At 41.1% G+C, this 14,744-nt stretch overlaps 1 protein-coding gene across 14 annotated transcripts in view; it reads right to left on the bottom strand.

The window, feature by feature from the left end:
• Positions 1-14,744, bottom strand: part of TENM1 (teneurin transmembrane protein 1) — a 395,160-nt gene that overhangs the window by 93,635 nt on the left and 286,781 nt on the right. For all 14 annotated transcript variants that reach the window (XM_081180104.1, XM_081180105.1, XM_081180115.1 and 11 more), the window contains 3 exons: positions 10,821-11,082; positions 9,891-10,158; positions 727-870 (listed from right to left, as the gene is read on the bottom strand). In XM_081180104.1, coding sequence (XP_081036230.1) covers positions 727-870; positions 9,891-10,158; positions 10,821-11,082 — 674 coding nt within the window. The remainder of the gene's footprint in view (positions 1-726; positions 871-9,890; positions 10,159-10,820; positions 11,083-14,744) is intronic.

Genomic DNA, 14,744 nt, shown 5'->3' with positions numbered 1-14,744 from the left:
TAATAAAATCCACTAGCCTTATCTCCTGACAATTCTGAATCTCAAGCATGGCTCCCCCGTAGTCTATAAAATCAGTAGAGGCAGGTAGGGATGGGTGATGTTGCAAGAAAATAGGGAAAATCCCCTCCTTAATTACCCCTGTAATTAAAGTGATGCTTTATTTGCAACAATTTATGACCATAGTAGATGCACATATTCTATTATCCCATAAAGGTCTTCCTCACTTCATCTGCTGTGACCTTGGAATAGCTGCTTACAGAAACATTCCATTCTGGCTCAGCAAACTTCTAGTCACTTCCAGCAATGAGACATTCAGATAAATAGGGCTACTCTGTTGGTATTCCACATGTTACCTAGTTGTACTGCATATTAGAAGGATGGTGAGAGCCTTAACTGTATCCAGAAGAACACAAGAATGTTAAGAACAGTCCAACAGTGCAACCCTCTATATCAGGAGGAAGTGGTGTGCTCTCCTTTGCTGGAGGTATTTAATCAGAGTCTGGATGGCCATCTATCAGTGATGCAGTAGTCAATGCCTGAACTAAATAGCATCTATGATTCTGCTGGTGAGCTGGAAAACCAAAGAAGGATTCAGCAGACTTTTCTAACCAGACATAATACCCTCTGAAGTTAGGAATGTTATTACCATTAGTAATTTTCTATTTTGCAGGGAGGGGAGGTGGAATAACCATTCCATGCTGCTTAATTCATAGCCAACTGACTTACCACTTTGTGTATTCAAAATGTGGTGTTTGTCCAAGGACCAGCCTCCAAGATTTGAAGCATCCAACTCAAATCCTTGCAGCGTTACAGTCCTTTTCTCCCACAGAATCAGATTTGGACAAGTTTCATACTCATAACCCACTGACACTGAAAAGAGATAAAGAACAATACATTGTAGACTGGTTTTCTTCCCATTTTCCATGGTAATTGTTAGATTAAATCACCAGTAGTTAATCCTGCGCTGTTTAAGGGATGGGGCACCTGTGGCCCTCCAGATGTTGTTGGCCTACAATTCCCATCATTCCCATTGTCTTGGAGCTGCTATTTTAATTTCCAATAATGTCACAGAGCGAGGCTATGTTGGAAGCTGAATGGTGAAATGGCAGCTTCCAAGGCAGTCCCCTGGAGCTAACTGGGACTACTGCCACCTGATGCTACCACAAGGCAAGACAAAGGAGTCCCACTCATTCAGCAGGGCTTCCATCAAAACGCATTTTGCCAACCACCCCTGTCCCCACCCCCAAATCTGGACCAAGCCTGCTGGTGGGGACTGCTGCACTTCAGACAGCAGGATGTTCCCATGTCACCAACAACCAGTCTTGCATTTGGATTACTAGCTGAACAGGGCCTTTTCCTGCCATCTACTTTTCCATGTGCAAGGGTTTATTTATTTTTTATGTAGAGAATTCAGTTATACAAAGCCTTGGCTGGTTTGGAACCATATTACTGAAGGGATTGCCCCATCCCATACATGAACATTCAGTCACTCTGATCTGTGGAACATGTACTTTTACAAGTGCCACACAATGTTCATCCTGCCTTTGCAAGTCATTCCTTTACTGTGGCATTACCTGTGCTCTGGAACTCCTTGCCTATTGACATTACGCTGGCACCTTCACTATATTGTTTTATCTGCCTACTTAAACTTTTCTGTTTCAGCAGCCCCATTCAGACACATTATATAATTACATTTGTTTTAAATGAGCTATTGGTTTTATCTTTGCTTTTGCTTTTGATTATGGTTTTATGTATTTATGTATCCAATTGCTTTTTGTATTTTTGTCAATATAATTTTTGATATATAACTGAATCTCTATACTGTGTGGAGATTCTTTTTCTCCGAAGCATTTTGGAAATTAAAAAAATAAAAATACATACATACATACATACATAAACATGCCCCCTGGCCTACAGTTGAAAGCACTGCAGTCCTGATACTGGAGAGTTCCATCTCATCTGCTATTTGTAAAAAACAGGACCTTAGGAGGGTCTTGATGACATGGTACATGATTACCTGGACTAGATTTACTAATTAATGAAATTGTGACAACTAGAGGCCTTTTGGCATCTCCAATCTTCAAAAATATAAGCAATGGTCACCCTTCCTTCTGTTTCAGAATGCCTGGATGCAGCAGGAATGGAGGATAAGAGACTGACACTGAGACAAAGTTCAAGCACAGGTTTATACTGCTGTTGACAGTGAACTAAAAGCAACAGCCATGAACCAGGCAGTCCTATTACACCTGCCAGCTTCCTTTTCCTTAGGTCACATTCACACTATACATTTAAAGTGCTGTGATAGCACCTTAGACATTGATGGCTTCCTCCAAAGCATTCTGGGAGTTGTAGTCTGTTAAGGTTGCTGACTGTTATTAGGAAAGTCCCTATTCCACTTGAAGAGGGTAGCCTAAGAATTTGTGTGATGGTGGCCTGTGTCTCATTGCAGCCCTTGTAGAACTGAGCAAAACAAAACTAGAATGGATTGTCCACTCATTGTCTGGTCTGGGCAACAGCCACCAACTTCTGTTCTCCACAATGGAGTAACTCCCTCCTATCCCTCCCTCAAAGCAATCCCAAAATCTTAATCAAAGGTCGCCATGGGTGGGCAACTGCAATGCACCTGCTAAGAAGGTCCCCTTGACCCTGCTCCTCTTCATATTGCACCCTGCTTGTTCATCCACCTCTCACTCTGGCTCATGCCATGGTGGTGGTGAGGAGGAGGAGAAGGAGCAGCTGATGCCACCACCGCCTGCTTGCTGATGGGCTCTCTGCCTAGCAGGCATAAGTAGGCGGTAGCAATGATGTGGTAGAGGAGGGGGAGCAGATGTACAAATATTATGCATATACTGTACAAAAAAATTAGATCAGTTGACTTTTCTATAAGTACATTTATGCACAACATAAATTAGAAAACGACAGGCATGTGATTCAGGTTCAGTTGTGGTAACATTTATGCTGTGGTTCTTGAGCATAATATACAGTAATGTGCACATACAGTTGAGCGCTAATGGGAATATGGAGGCAGACTGAGGATGGGGAATATTTTCTAGCCTATAGGCCACACTCACTTCCAGGGGCACATGCCAGTAGTGGGTGGGGACAGAGGCAAAAGCTAATGGGGCAACAAACGTTAATTGTACAATAGGGTAGTTTCTACACATATTCACTCACTCCTCTCCTCCATCCAAATAAGCAAGAGGAATTAAATAGAGGTCAAGGATATATTCCAGGCAGGCAGAAAACTTTCCAGGAAGATGTCACTGAGGGGTGTGTGGTCTGGAGACAGTCCCAAGGACCAGACAGACAGGTCTGAAGGACCGGAGGTAATTCATTCCTGAGGTAGACTGACAGAGGGAAGGGGCTCTGGGATGGGTGTGTGTGTCTTGATCAAGCACCCTTCAAAATCTACAGCCAATAGTGAACTTCCATCCCCATGGGTCATGCCCACCCACCAGTGAAATACAGTGGTACCTCAGTTCTCAAACGCAATCTGTTCCGGAAGACCGTTCAGCTTCCAAGGCGTTTGAAAAGCGAGACACAAAGGGCTGGCTGCAAGTTCAATGGAGAAAATGGAAAACATGCAATGGAAGCCATTTGACTTCTGAGGTGCATTCGAAAATGGAAGCATTTACTTCTGGGTTTTTGGCTTTCGAAAACCAAAACGTTCGGCTTCTGAGATGCTCGAAAACCGAGGTACCACTGTATAGATTTTTCTGAAGACAAACAGCAGAATTCTAAAGACCACTGCTATAAATTATATCCAGGTTTTCTAGAAGTACATCAGCAAATATGTATCAACAGCAAAGGTGCAGTGGGGGAAAGCATATATTATGCATTTATTATTATTATTATTATTATTATTATTAGTATTATTATTATTATTATTAGAATTAGAATTTATATACCACCCTATACTTGGAGGTCTCAGGGCGGTTCACAGAATAAAATCAAAATATAAAACCGCAAAATAAAAACAGCAACCCAATAACACCCCCCTACAACCCAATAACACCCCCAATATAATCAGCACAAGCAGTTTGTTTTACATACACTGCGCTTAAAAAAGCTTAATAAGCATATCTTGTGTGTGACTATTTCTTAATGACCAGGAAAATCGAGGCTGTGGTAGTTAGCAGCTAATACAATGGCATCAGTATTTATAACATCCTTAGGAAGCAATGGGAAAATCCACTCTACCTTACGGGGGGGGGGGAGCAGGCAACTCTTCTGAAAATCTCATCAGTGAATAGGAGCAACAGAAACCACAAAACTTGTCTTAGTAACAGAAAGTCGCTTTTGGCTTGCCAGAATTCTTTCCTATGCCATTATCATGAAGAAATGCAGAGTAAATTGCTGCTGCTGGAGCCGAAATAATCGCAGATCCCAAGACTACCACTGCGTATCTGCTGTTAATGTGGCACCTGCAGAGATTCAGGAGCACATGTGCAAGGAAGAACACATTCCTGAAAACTAAAGGACATAATTGCTCTCTGCTCCTGGAGGGAACCACTCAGGTTGCAAATAAGCACTCTGCTTCTTTCAGGGGCATGTACGTGAAAGCTATAACTCGTGAGATGGTGAAAAAGAAAAGAAAAATTGTATTTCATATCTAGGAAGGAATAAAAATGCTGAAATCAACTAGATTTATGAAAGATGAGAAAATGCCTTAATGGGTCAGTCTTCTTCTTCTTCTTCTTCTTCTTCTTCTTCTTCTTCTTCTTCTTCTTCTTCTTCTTCTTCTTCTTCTTCCTATTATTACTATTATTAACCTGCTCTTTGCCCTAAGGTCTCAGGGTGGATTACAACTCTAAAACAAAATATCAAAAACAGCGTAAAACAATCACCAAAATTAAGGTGGGTTTGAAAAATATACAACCCAAGTGTCAAAAGCCAGGGTAAAAAGGTGCATCGTCAGCATTCACCAAAGGTGATATAAGGTGTCAAACACACCTTTGGTGAGTGCCACAATTTAGGAGCCGCCAGAGTGAAAGTTCCCTCTCCCAGACCAGCCCCCACAAGCTTCTGAGGATGATGGAGCAATCAAGAGACCCCCCTCCACTGATCTTAGCACCTGAGTGAGTCTGTATGGGAAGTTTTCAGGTACTTGAATATTGCATTTCTGCATAATGCCTTTTGGGCGATATTAAATGTTAGAAATTATGCTAATAGCCGACTCTGAGGCTTGCCTCTGAAAATGGTTGCTGGGGAGCAACTGGAGGAAAGGGCTATTGCCCCCATGCCCTTTTTGTGGGTTTCCCATAAGCATCTGGACACTGTGGGGAAGAGGACACTGGACCAGACAAGTATTTTGTCTGATGCTGCAGCAAGGCTCGTTTCATTTCTTTTTAATGAAAGATTGTCTCCCCCTGTAGACACCGGGTTATACCTATGCCACTAAAATTATTTTAGATATACTTGCTTTTAAAACAGGTATTTCTTATTTCACCTGTACTTTATCAATAATTAGATCACAGACACCACTTGAGACAGCAGGCTTGGGAAAGAACTGGAAATTGTTGCAGCTGTTTTAAAACAGGGGTTATACGAGATCTAAAAGAAACTCCAGCCAGAAATCTGGTAGCAGCTGCATTTTGGACCAATTAAGGTTTCTGGGTCGTCTTCAAGGGCAGCACCACACAGTGTACATTGCAATAATCAATGAAAGCAGTGGCTTTCCAGGGTGTTAAACAGAAATCTGGAAGAAAGCAAAATGAAAAACAGAAATCTTTTTAACTAGATATGCCAATGATAAAATCTGGGTCTTTTTGCATGCCAAACAGGTGCTGTATGCCACTGAGCTTGGCTCCCCCCCCCCACATTGATTCCTATCAGCCCTGAAATTGTCACAGCAGAGTGCTGTTTCCTAGGGACAATGTTCTTGTGACACTGCTCTGAGAGATGGCAGGAGGGTATGTCTGGTCTGAGCCCAGATGCTCACCCTGCTGTCCCTCCAGTGATTCATCAGGGCTGCAAAAATGCTGCTTCCACGGGCAGCACTGTCACAACTGCTGTCTGTTGGGCATAGGAATGGATGCACAGGCTCACTCCATCATACCTGGGGCAAGCAGACCTCTTGTTTCATTTATTTCAGGGAGCCACTATCCCCTCTGCCCTCTCACCTTGCTCTCTCTAATCCATCACTTTGAAAGAATATATCTTGCTGGAAGGCACACAAAAAAGATGTCAAGGTTTCTCCATTGCACTTGCGAAGCGGGGGGGGGGGATGTTTTGTATGAAATTTGCTATTTCAATCTGCTCCAATGCCATTTGCTATTATATTGGCATCATGGTATAATTATTGCACACAACTCATCAGTTTTACTGGAACTTAATGATGAATCTTTCTTTGAATAATAAAAAAGAGAATGATTAAGTATGATGAGGTGTCAATTATGGGGGTAGGGAAGATAATACCCTGGACTTTTTCAGAAGTGCTGTGAAAGGCAGAAGGGTATATGATGGAACCTGACTTTTTGTCATGAAGCAGGAATTGTTATTGTTATTATTTATTAAATTTTTATACTGTCCTTCATCCGAAGATCACAGGGCAGTTTGCAACATTGAAGCACAAAAATCTGTACCATAATAACAAACAAAAACAATACCTTGCAAACTCATGATACTTTTGGGAAACAAATATGCCTGACAAATATATGAATGAGGTACTTTAAAGAAAAGGTAAGAAAATGTACACAAATTTTACCATACCACACACATACATGACAGTCATCAAATGGAAGATGCTCAAATCTACTTTCCAAAATAAATGATGGTACCAGATTGAACCTTAGCAGGGTAAGAACTCTAAATATGTCGCACGGTGGATAATATTTTTCAGCCCAAGGGCCACATTTTATTTATTTATAAAAATATGCACAGTGGTATCTCTGGTTACATACGCTTCAGGTTACATACACTTCAGGTTACAGACTCTGCTAACCCAGAAATAGTACCTCGGGTTAAGAACTTTGCTTCAGGATGAGAACAGAAATCGTGCAGCAGCAGCAGGAGGCCCCATTAGCTAAAGTGGTGCTTCAGGTTAAGAACAGTTTCAGGTTAAGAACAGACCTCCAGAACGAATTAAGTTCTTAACCCGAGGTACCACTGTACTATATACCACTGTACCATAAAGATATATCACAGCAGTTTACAACAATATAAAAAACATAAAATCAAACAATAAAATAATAAAGACTTTAAAACAAGTTGAAAGTAAAAAGAAATTAAAAAGCATCAGTAAAGTACTACTATGTGGGGTGTACTCTTTATTGCCTAACAGAACAGAAAAGTTTTCAGAAGGCATTTATAAGTTGGCACAGAAGGTGCCTGCTGAATCTCCACTGGCAGGGTGTTCCGCAGGACTAGGCCCTTGGCACTAAAGGCTTAATTTATTGACATTCCCTTCTGGGCAACTTTCTGAGGGCCACATGACAGTGGTGGTTAGAGCCAGAGACAAAAAGTGTGGGGCAACTGATGTAATGTTTACTCATTCTTGCTCCTCTCTAGTCTCCATCCAGGCACTAGTATTGTACAAGGAATGCAAACTTTACCATTGTACAACAGGTTGATTTCTACTCGCCTGTTCAACACACCCCTCTCTATCCTCTGTTCAGTCAAGCAAGAGGCCTTGTCAGACCCCGAGAACACATCCCAGCCAGACAAAACCACACAGCATGTGAAACAGGGTCAGCAGGGTGTGCAGTTTGGGAAGAATTCCAAGGGCCAGAACGAAAGGCAAGAAGGGCCAAAGGCGAGGAGGGCATGAGGTTCCACATCCCTGCTCTAAAGCAAGAGGGGATGGTCACTCAAGCCAGGAGAGGATGAGGAACGACTCCTCTTGGCAGGAATTAAGATAGAATAGTGAAGTACAGGGCTTCCATCCTCCCTGGTGTCCTGTCTTCCCTTTATGTTTAGGCAGCCAGAGATTTTTCCTCATAAACCAGAAAACAAACGGAACCAAGCTCCCCCCCCCCTTCCAAAGGTTTCCAAAGGGCACAAACAGACATACCTGCAGTGCAGGAAAACAGGAAGCGTTGGCCAGGATGTGATTCATAATGTGCATCCAAATAGATATATTTTCTATGCACATTATATCGTTCTCAATGGGAATCATGTAATGTGCACACCAGTGCACATTTTGGCAAAATTACAACTGTGTCAATGCTTAAGAGTGAGAGTAATTTGTGCTTCCTTTGTGCTCACTGATGGGCACCATGTAGCCAGTTCTAATAGGCTTTCATGACATCATCACATCCCATTAGACCCTATTTTCTCTAAGCTCAACTACTGTTAGCATTTTGTAAGGCTGGAAGCTCAAAGATCTCTGCCAGGCCATTTTAAAGACTTTTAAAACAAAATTACAAACCTATAAATCTCTGCATAAATTAGGAGGTCCTCAAGGATGCAGAAACCACTGCTTGTTTTGGGTGGCTCTGTTTTCTTTCCCGATGGCTAGGTGCTTAAAGCTCTTGAGTTTGCTATTAGAGAAAACAAGTGAGACCTGCAACAAAATGTTGAGGTGTATCTAGCACAAGCGTCAGGGAATGGATGTGGCAGTGAAAGTTCCTTCCAACTCTACAATCCTCTGATTCCACCTCCCACCTTGCAGTCTCAATTTGAGACTACCAGTGCCTACCAGTCAATTTCCTAATGTCACAATTGAAAACAGGTGACTTGCTGGTTTGACATCAAATCATGCAAGCAAAACACTTTGTGAAGCACCAACGACCAACTGATCGTCAGTGCTCACAAAGTTCTGTCCTTAGCACTTCCCAACTACTTTTCATCCGCTGATTATCTACTCTTGAGAAGCCTTATGCAAGGGTCTTGCGGGCAACGCTGATCAGTGGTGCCTGCAAAGCCCTTTCATCCAAGCCCCACCTTTCCCTCCTATCACCAGACATCATATGTGTAAGGCAGGTGGGTGTAGTTTGGATGGAACAATCTAATTATGACAGTCATAATTAAGCCTTGCAGACCAGAGGTCCCCTGTCCATGGTTCCTGCCAGACAACCATATTCTCCCTGAGGATTGTGTAACCTGCATTTTGCTCCGCCCACCCACTGAACTTTTCATTTTATTTTCAGAATGACATTGGGAACATAGGTTTTGTTCCATGTAGTATCAGAGAGGGGATATTCCCAGGCCTAGGTGGAGATGCCAAGGATTGTACCTGGGAGATGCAAAGCAGATGCACTATGAATGAGTTACAGCCATTCCCTTGACGTTCCACATGGCCTGGCACTTGAACATGCTCAATCCTTACAAGGTTGTTTGGAGGGGTCAGCTTGCCTTGTTAGTTATTTTCAACTACTATGTTTGTACTTCTGCAAACTTCAGGGTTCCCGCAATAATGCCAAGACCTCCCTCTCTCATTTTCAGTGGCGGTATTTTGGCTCCAATATTCAAGGCACTCACAAACCACCTGAATTTGCTTTTAGAAGGTGTGTTCCTGACACTGACCAGGAAATATCCATCTTTAATTGTGCATCTGCTCACAGGAACAGGAAAACAGACACACACTATTTGATTTGGATTAAGTAGCAACATTTTTAAATGACTACTGCTGAGACTTGAAGAACATTGGATGTCTATGAGCCAGTCAATATCTCTCAGCCTAACCCTACCACACAGGATTGTTGTGAGGATAAAATGGATGGGCAAAATACACTGCCTTGAGCTCCTTAGAGGAATGCATTTTAAGGTTAATAATAATAATAATAATATCTAAAACATAAAAACTTAAAGAACATTTCCGTTGCGGATGCAGCCATGGAAAGATGATCATTTAAAAGGCTTCTTGGAATTCATACATAATAAATAAAATGACTGATGCCCATGCAATAAATCAATAGTTAATTAACTGTTGTTGTTGTTAAAAGGCATACCCATTGCTTCTGCCAAGCCAGAGACTTTTTGGCCGTAGATATCTGTCTTATTCCAAGCAAAGGTATAGACCAAGTTGGTGACAGCAGGGAACCATTTCTGAGCCAGCCGCCCTTCAATTGCAACAGTAAGATGCACTTTTGTCATTCCGGGAGGGATGGTAGAATGTGTCATCACAATGCGCAGCAAGGTTTTGTATCCTGAAGTTCGGCTGCTCAGGTAGCTGAGCTTTGTAAAGCTGGAAGGGATGGGGATTTCCTCCTGGACCACCTGAAAAACAGTTGGGTGTGTTAATGTCACAGAAAATTACATCAGAGAAAACTCTAAGAAACTTGAAATCATGGTCTATCTTTCTGTTGTTTCCCAATGTGTGGATCTGCAGTTCCTATCCTTCCATTCACAAATGAAACCATCAATTCTTTCCGTACTCCCTTCACTCCTTAATTAATTGCACTGCTGCAATAATCGCTCCACAAGCTTCTCTCCTTAACCCTCATCATTTCCCTAAAAATCCAATACACAGGATAGCAAGACTGGACTACACACTCGAGGGTTGTCATACACTACTCTAGTTGCCCACCCTCAGGAAAATGGGTATAACAACACTGGGTTATGCTGGGCTGGCATAATCCACACTTACTCATCAGCAACAGGGAAATAATAATGACATATTTTAATTTAATTTAGGGTTATGTTATTCTGCAACTGCCATTTAGGTCAGTTTCTCAGAACTAAAAAGATTGGGAACCACTGACTTACACAAAAAAGCAAAATAAACAGTTCTTCATTTTAGCAAATCAAATCTAACACTTAGCTAAAGGGCAATTAAATTATCCACACTTTAACACAAACAGGGGTCCCCATCCTAATAGATAACCAACTATTTATTGTCTTTCAAGCAATGATATTACACCATTGGCATTTGCTCTTACCTGTAGTTCTGGTATAATTGTCCCCCTTTCTGGACATGATCCTCCGAATGATGTGAGAGGAAAAGGGAGGACAATGGGATTGGGGCTCACAAAGTTACTGATGTCACAGGATGGTGGGTCCACTTCTGCTCTTTGCATGACTACTTTGTCTATCACAATAAACCGATTCCATGACAACCAAAGTGTCCTTTTCACAGAAAGAAAAGGAGATCTCTCAAAGACCAAGGTGACTGAGATGCCCCCAACAGCCACTAGGTCAAAACTGAAAAGACAAAAGAAGCCTATTTTAAAAATCTGATTCTAGTCCAACATAGCTTCAACAATACCCTTTCGAAAATCCATCTTTCCAACATTTGGGTTAAGCACTTTCTGCGTTAACCACTCTTCATAGGGCAAAGTGGGCATATTAATATTACCAATCTTTTAAAATTTTGAACCATCAAGTGATACAGCTGCTGCTCTCATACCACTGCCAAAAAATGCCTAAGTGTATGTATGCATTTAGTTATTTTATTATACTACATTAAAAAACCACATTATACAGAAGCTCTTAGTGCAGCTTACAAGAAATAAAAACAAATAAAAATTCATTAACAAAGAAGCACAAATGCAATGTGAAAAAAACCTGAAGAGTCAAAACAGTATTGCAATGCGTCTGTTGTTCAAACCCTTACTATTGTTACGGTCATACCTCAAGTTACAGATGCTTCGGGCTGCGTGATTTTGGGTTGCGCACTGCGCTGAACCCGGAAGTACTGGAACAGTTACTTCTGAGTTTTGGCACTTGCGCATAAGCGCTAAATTGCGCTTTGCGCATGCGCAGAAGACCAAATTGCAACCCGTGCATGCGCAGATACGCGGGTCCCGGGTTGCAAATGCTGCAGGTTGCGAACGTGCCTCCTGCACGGATCACGTTCGCAACCCGAGCATCCACTGTATTAAGCCTTTTGTGGGAGGTAGGCTGAATGCCTGGGCCCCCTTCAAATTCTTAGAACAGCCAGGCTAGCTTCCTGATGAGGTGACAGCCTGGGTGATGGGCCATAAAGTGGAACAAAGGGGCTCTGTGCAAGATGGCAGATGGGTGGGGAACCCTCCATCAACATGCGGGCAGTTAGAAGGACGGAGGCTAGAGAGCTGAGTGATGTGAACTAGAAGCTAGATGAAGCAAACCTGCAGACAGGTAAGCTAGAGAGAGCCAGAGAGATATTTGATTTCAGTTTGAATCCAAGGCTGCAGCTATGGGGAAAACAAGGCCATCTTGGGGGGTTAATGCTGCATGCCCCTCTGTTGTAGGCTCAGGTTGTATATATGTATAAATAAACCATATATCATAAAGACACCACAGTCTCTGCTGAACTTCACTTCAAAGGAAACATGAATGCTGGGTTAGTGCCTAGAATCCACTTGGAGACTGAGTGTGTGTGCAACATTTTTGTTATGTTGGAAGCTGCCCAGAGTGGCTGGGGCAACCCAGTCAGATGGGAGGGAAAATGAATGAATGAATGATGAAACAGCTGACCTGCCACTTACACCTTCACTCTTTGCCAACATGGCTGTTTGAGTACTGATATCCTACAATGTAAAGAAGCAGGTAAACAGTCAGTTGCTTACTCACATCCTAAGCCAACCAGCTTTGGGAGTTACTAGGTTGACCTGGCTGCATCAATGGCTGAGTACCTGTGCAAGATGGTTTGCTGGACACTGGTTGCAGAAGTTACTTGGAATGGTTATCCACTGACCTGCCTGCATCACATACCATGAATAGTTTTCACATATTTATTATCACTGTGTGTTGAGCTGATAGACTGTGATAGAAAAGAGCTCTCTGTATCCCAGAAGAAGTATGGGGCATAAAATGGTATTAGACAGAGGAAATGATACAGCCTCTTATTATCATATGACTTTAACATCAATAGTCATGTAACGTAAGGCAGTGTAAATAGTTACTTCACTCTATTACTGGATGCATCTCTTATGGAAACCTTTGATGATAACAAACTGTGATAGGAAGTCAGGCTTAATTATGCATATTCCATCACATTTCCCAAATGTTACACAGAAAGAAAGAAAGAAACAAAACTAGAGAGAGCACATTTGCATGCTACAGCTCTGTCAAGAGATAGGTAAATCAGAAATAATAATTAGGTGACTTGCTACCCTGGCATTTTAAAATCACAAAAAATATGGAATGGATATCAGCTCCATTACTTACAAGGCTTGACACTGCAATAGATTATTTACTCACAGTTTTAAAGTATTTATGCTGCTGTTGCAGTAAAAGGAAATCATACCATGAAATTGTGAACATAAGCTTTTTCTGCATTTGCAAGCTTTAACTGGTTCAGTTGATTAATCCATAAGGCCCTATTTTAATCAGTACATCAAAATGTCAATCCACGAACTGTGTGTTAAGGGTGCACTTTTTAAAAAAGCAACAACTGATTTTTGCACAGATGTGCTATTGCATTAGGGAAGGGGAAATTAATTATTATTAAGTGAGTGTCAGCCTGAATAATGCCCTGAGTCCCTTCTGATTCTTGGGTTTCTGTATCTGTGGGGGTAAAAGGTATGACAATCAGCTCGCCTAACCAGTTCCTCTGTCTAGGTGATTTCATTTCATTTCACTTATTTATTTATTTATGATTTCCAGTTAAACACATTTCAATAGTTTTACAATCATTCTAACATTTCAAAACTTGACTGACTTCCTCCTCTTTCTGTGGTTCCTTAAATTTATTTTTTACATTTCCTGCATATTCTAAATTAACTTAACATATTCTTTTATTCATCTACTTTAAATATATGCTCTTATGAAACTGTAGGTTATTACAATGATCCTGCCAATGTCCTTATCTGTTTAGTTTGTTTGTAAATATTCAATAAACCATTTCCATTCTGTTATAAAAGTTTGTCATCTTGATTTCTTATTTTTTCTGGTAAGTTTCTCCATTTCTGCATACGGTGGTACCTCGGTTTTCGAACGCCTCTGTAGTCGAACGTTTCGGAACTCGAATACAGAAAACTCGGAAGTAAATGCCTCAGTTTTCGAATAAGCCTCAGAAGTCGAACAGGTTAACACGGCTTCCATTTTGAGTTTTCCATATTAAGGCTTCCACTTCGAGGCTTCCGCTTTCAGTTTTTGAACGTTTCAGAACTTGAACGGACTTCCGGAACAGATTACGTTCGGAAATCGAGGTACCACTGTATTCCACAAGTTTTGTATCCATATTCTTTCATTGGGACTTCTCCTTCTTTCCATTTCTGGGCAAATAACATTCTTGCCGCTGTTGTCGCATGCATGAATACATTTCTATACTGTTTAGGTAGTTCTTCCCCTATACTTCCCAAAAGTAAAGCTTTTAGGTGTGTGTGTGTGTTTTTACAAATGTTATTTTAAACATCTTTTTCAATTCATTATAATCATTTCTCAGTAAGCTTTAATATTACTACAAGACCACCACACATGATAAAAAATACCTTCTTTCTCTTTGTATTTCCAACACGTATTTGATTTTGTTTTATACATTTTTGACAATTTAGTCAGTGTTTGATACCATGTTTATAACAGTAGTTTTCTCTTAAACTATAGCATGCTGTAAATTGAATAACTGAAGATTTTACTTGCTCATCCTTTGTCTCCCATGCCAATAATATCTTATAGATTTCAGACAGCACTTTAACATTACAACAGATCTCTCTCCAATTGTGATATTTGTTCCCCAAACCCTTGTATCCTATATTTCTTAAATACTTCATTCAAATGATGATATTGTATCCATGTTGTTAGCTTTCCTGATAAATCCTTAAATCCTTTTAATTTATACTCTCCTCCCCCTTGTTTTAATAATTTTCTATAAGTTGTCCAACCTTCTATTATATTCTTTTTCATTACCACTATGGCTTCCAAAGGTGAGAATCAAAGTG

Source organism: Podarcis bocagei (genome assembly GCF_964188305.1).
Source record: "Podarcis bocagei genome assembly, chromosome: Z".
Taxonomy (NCBI): Eukaryota; Metazoa; Chordata; class Lepidosauria; order Squamata; family Lacertidae; genus Podarcis; species Podarcis bocagei.
The sequence above is the reverse complement of the archived record's forward strand: the minus strand, read 5'-3'. Positions and strand labels throughout refer to the sequence as shown.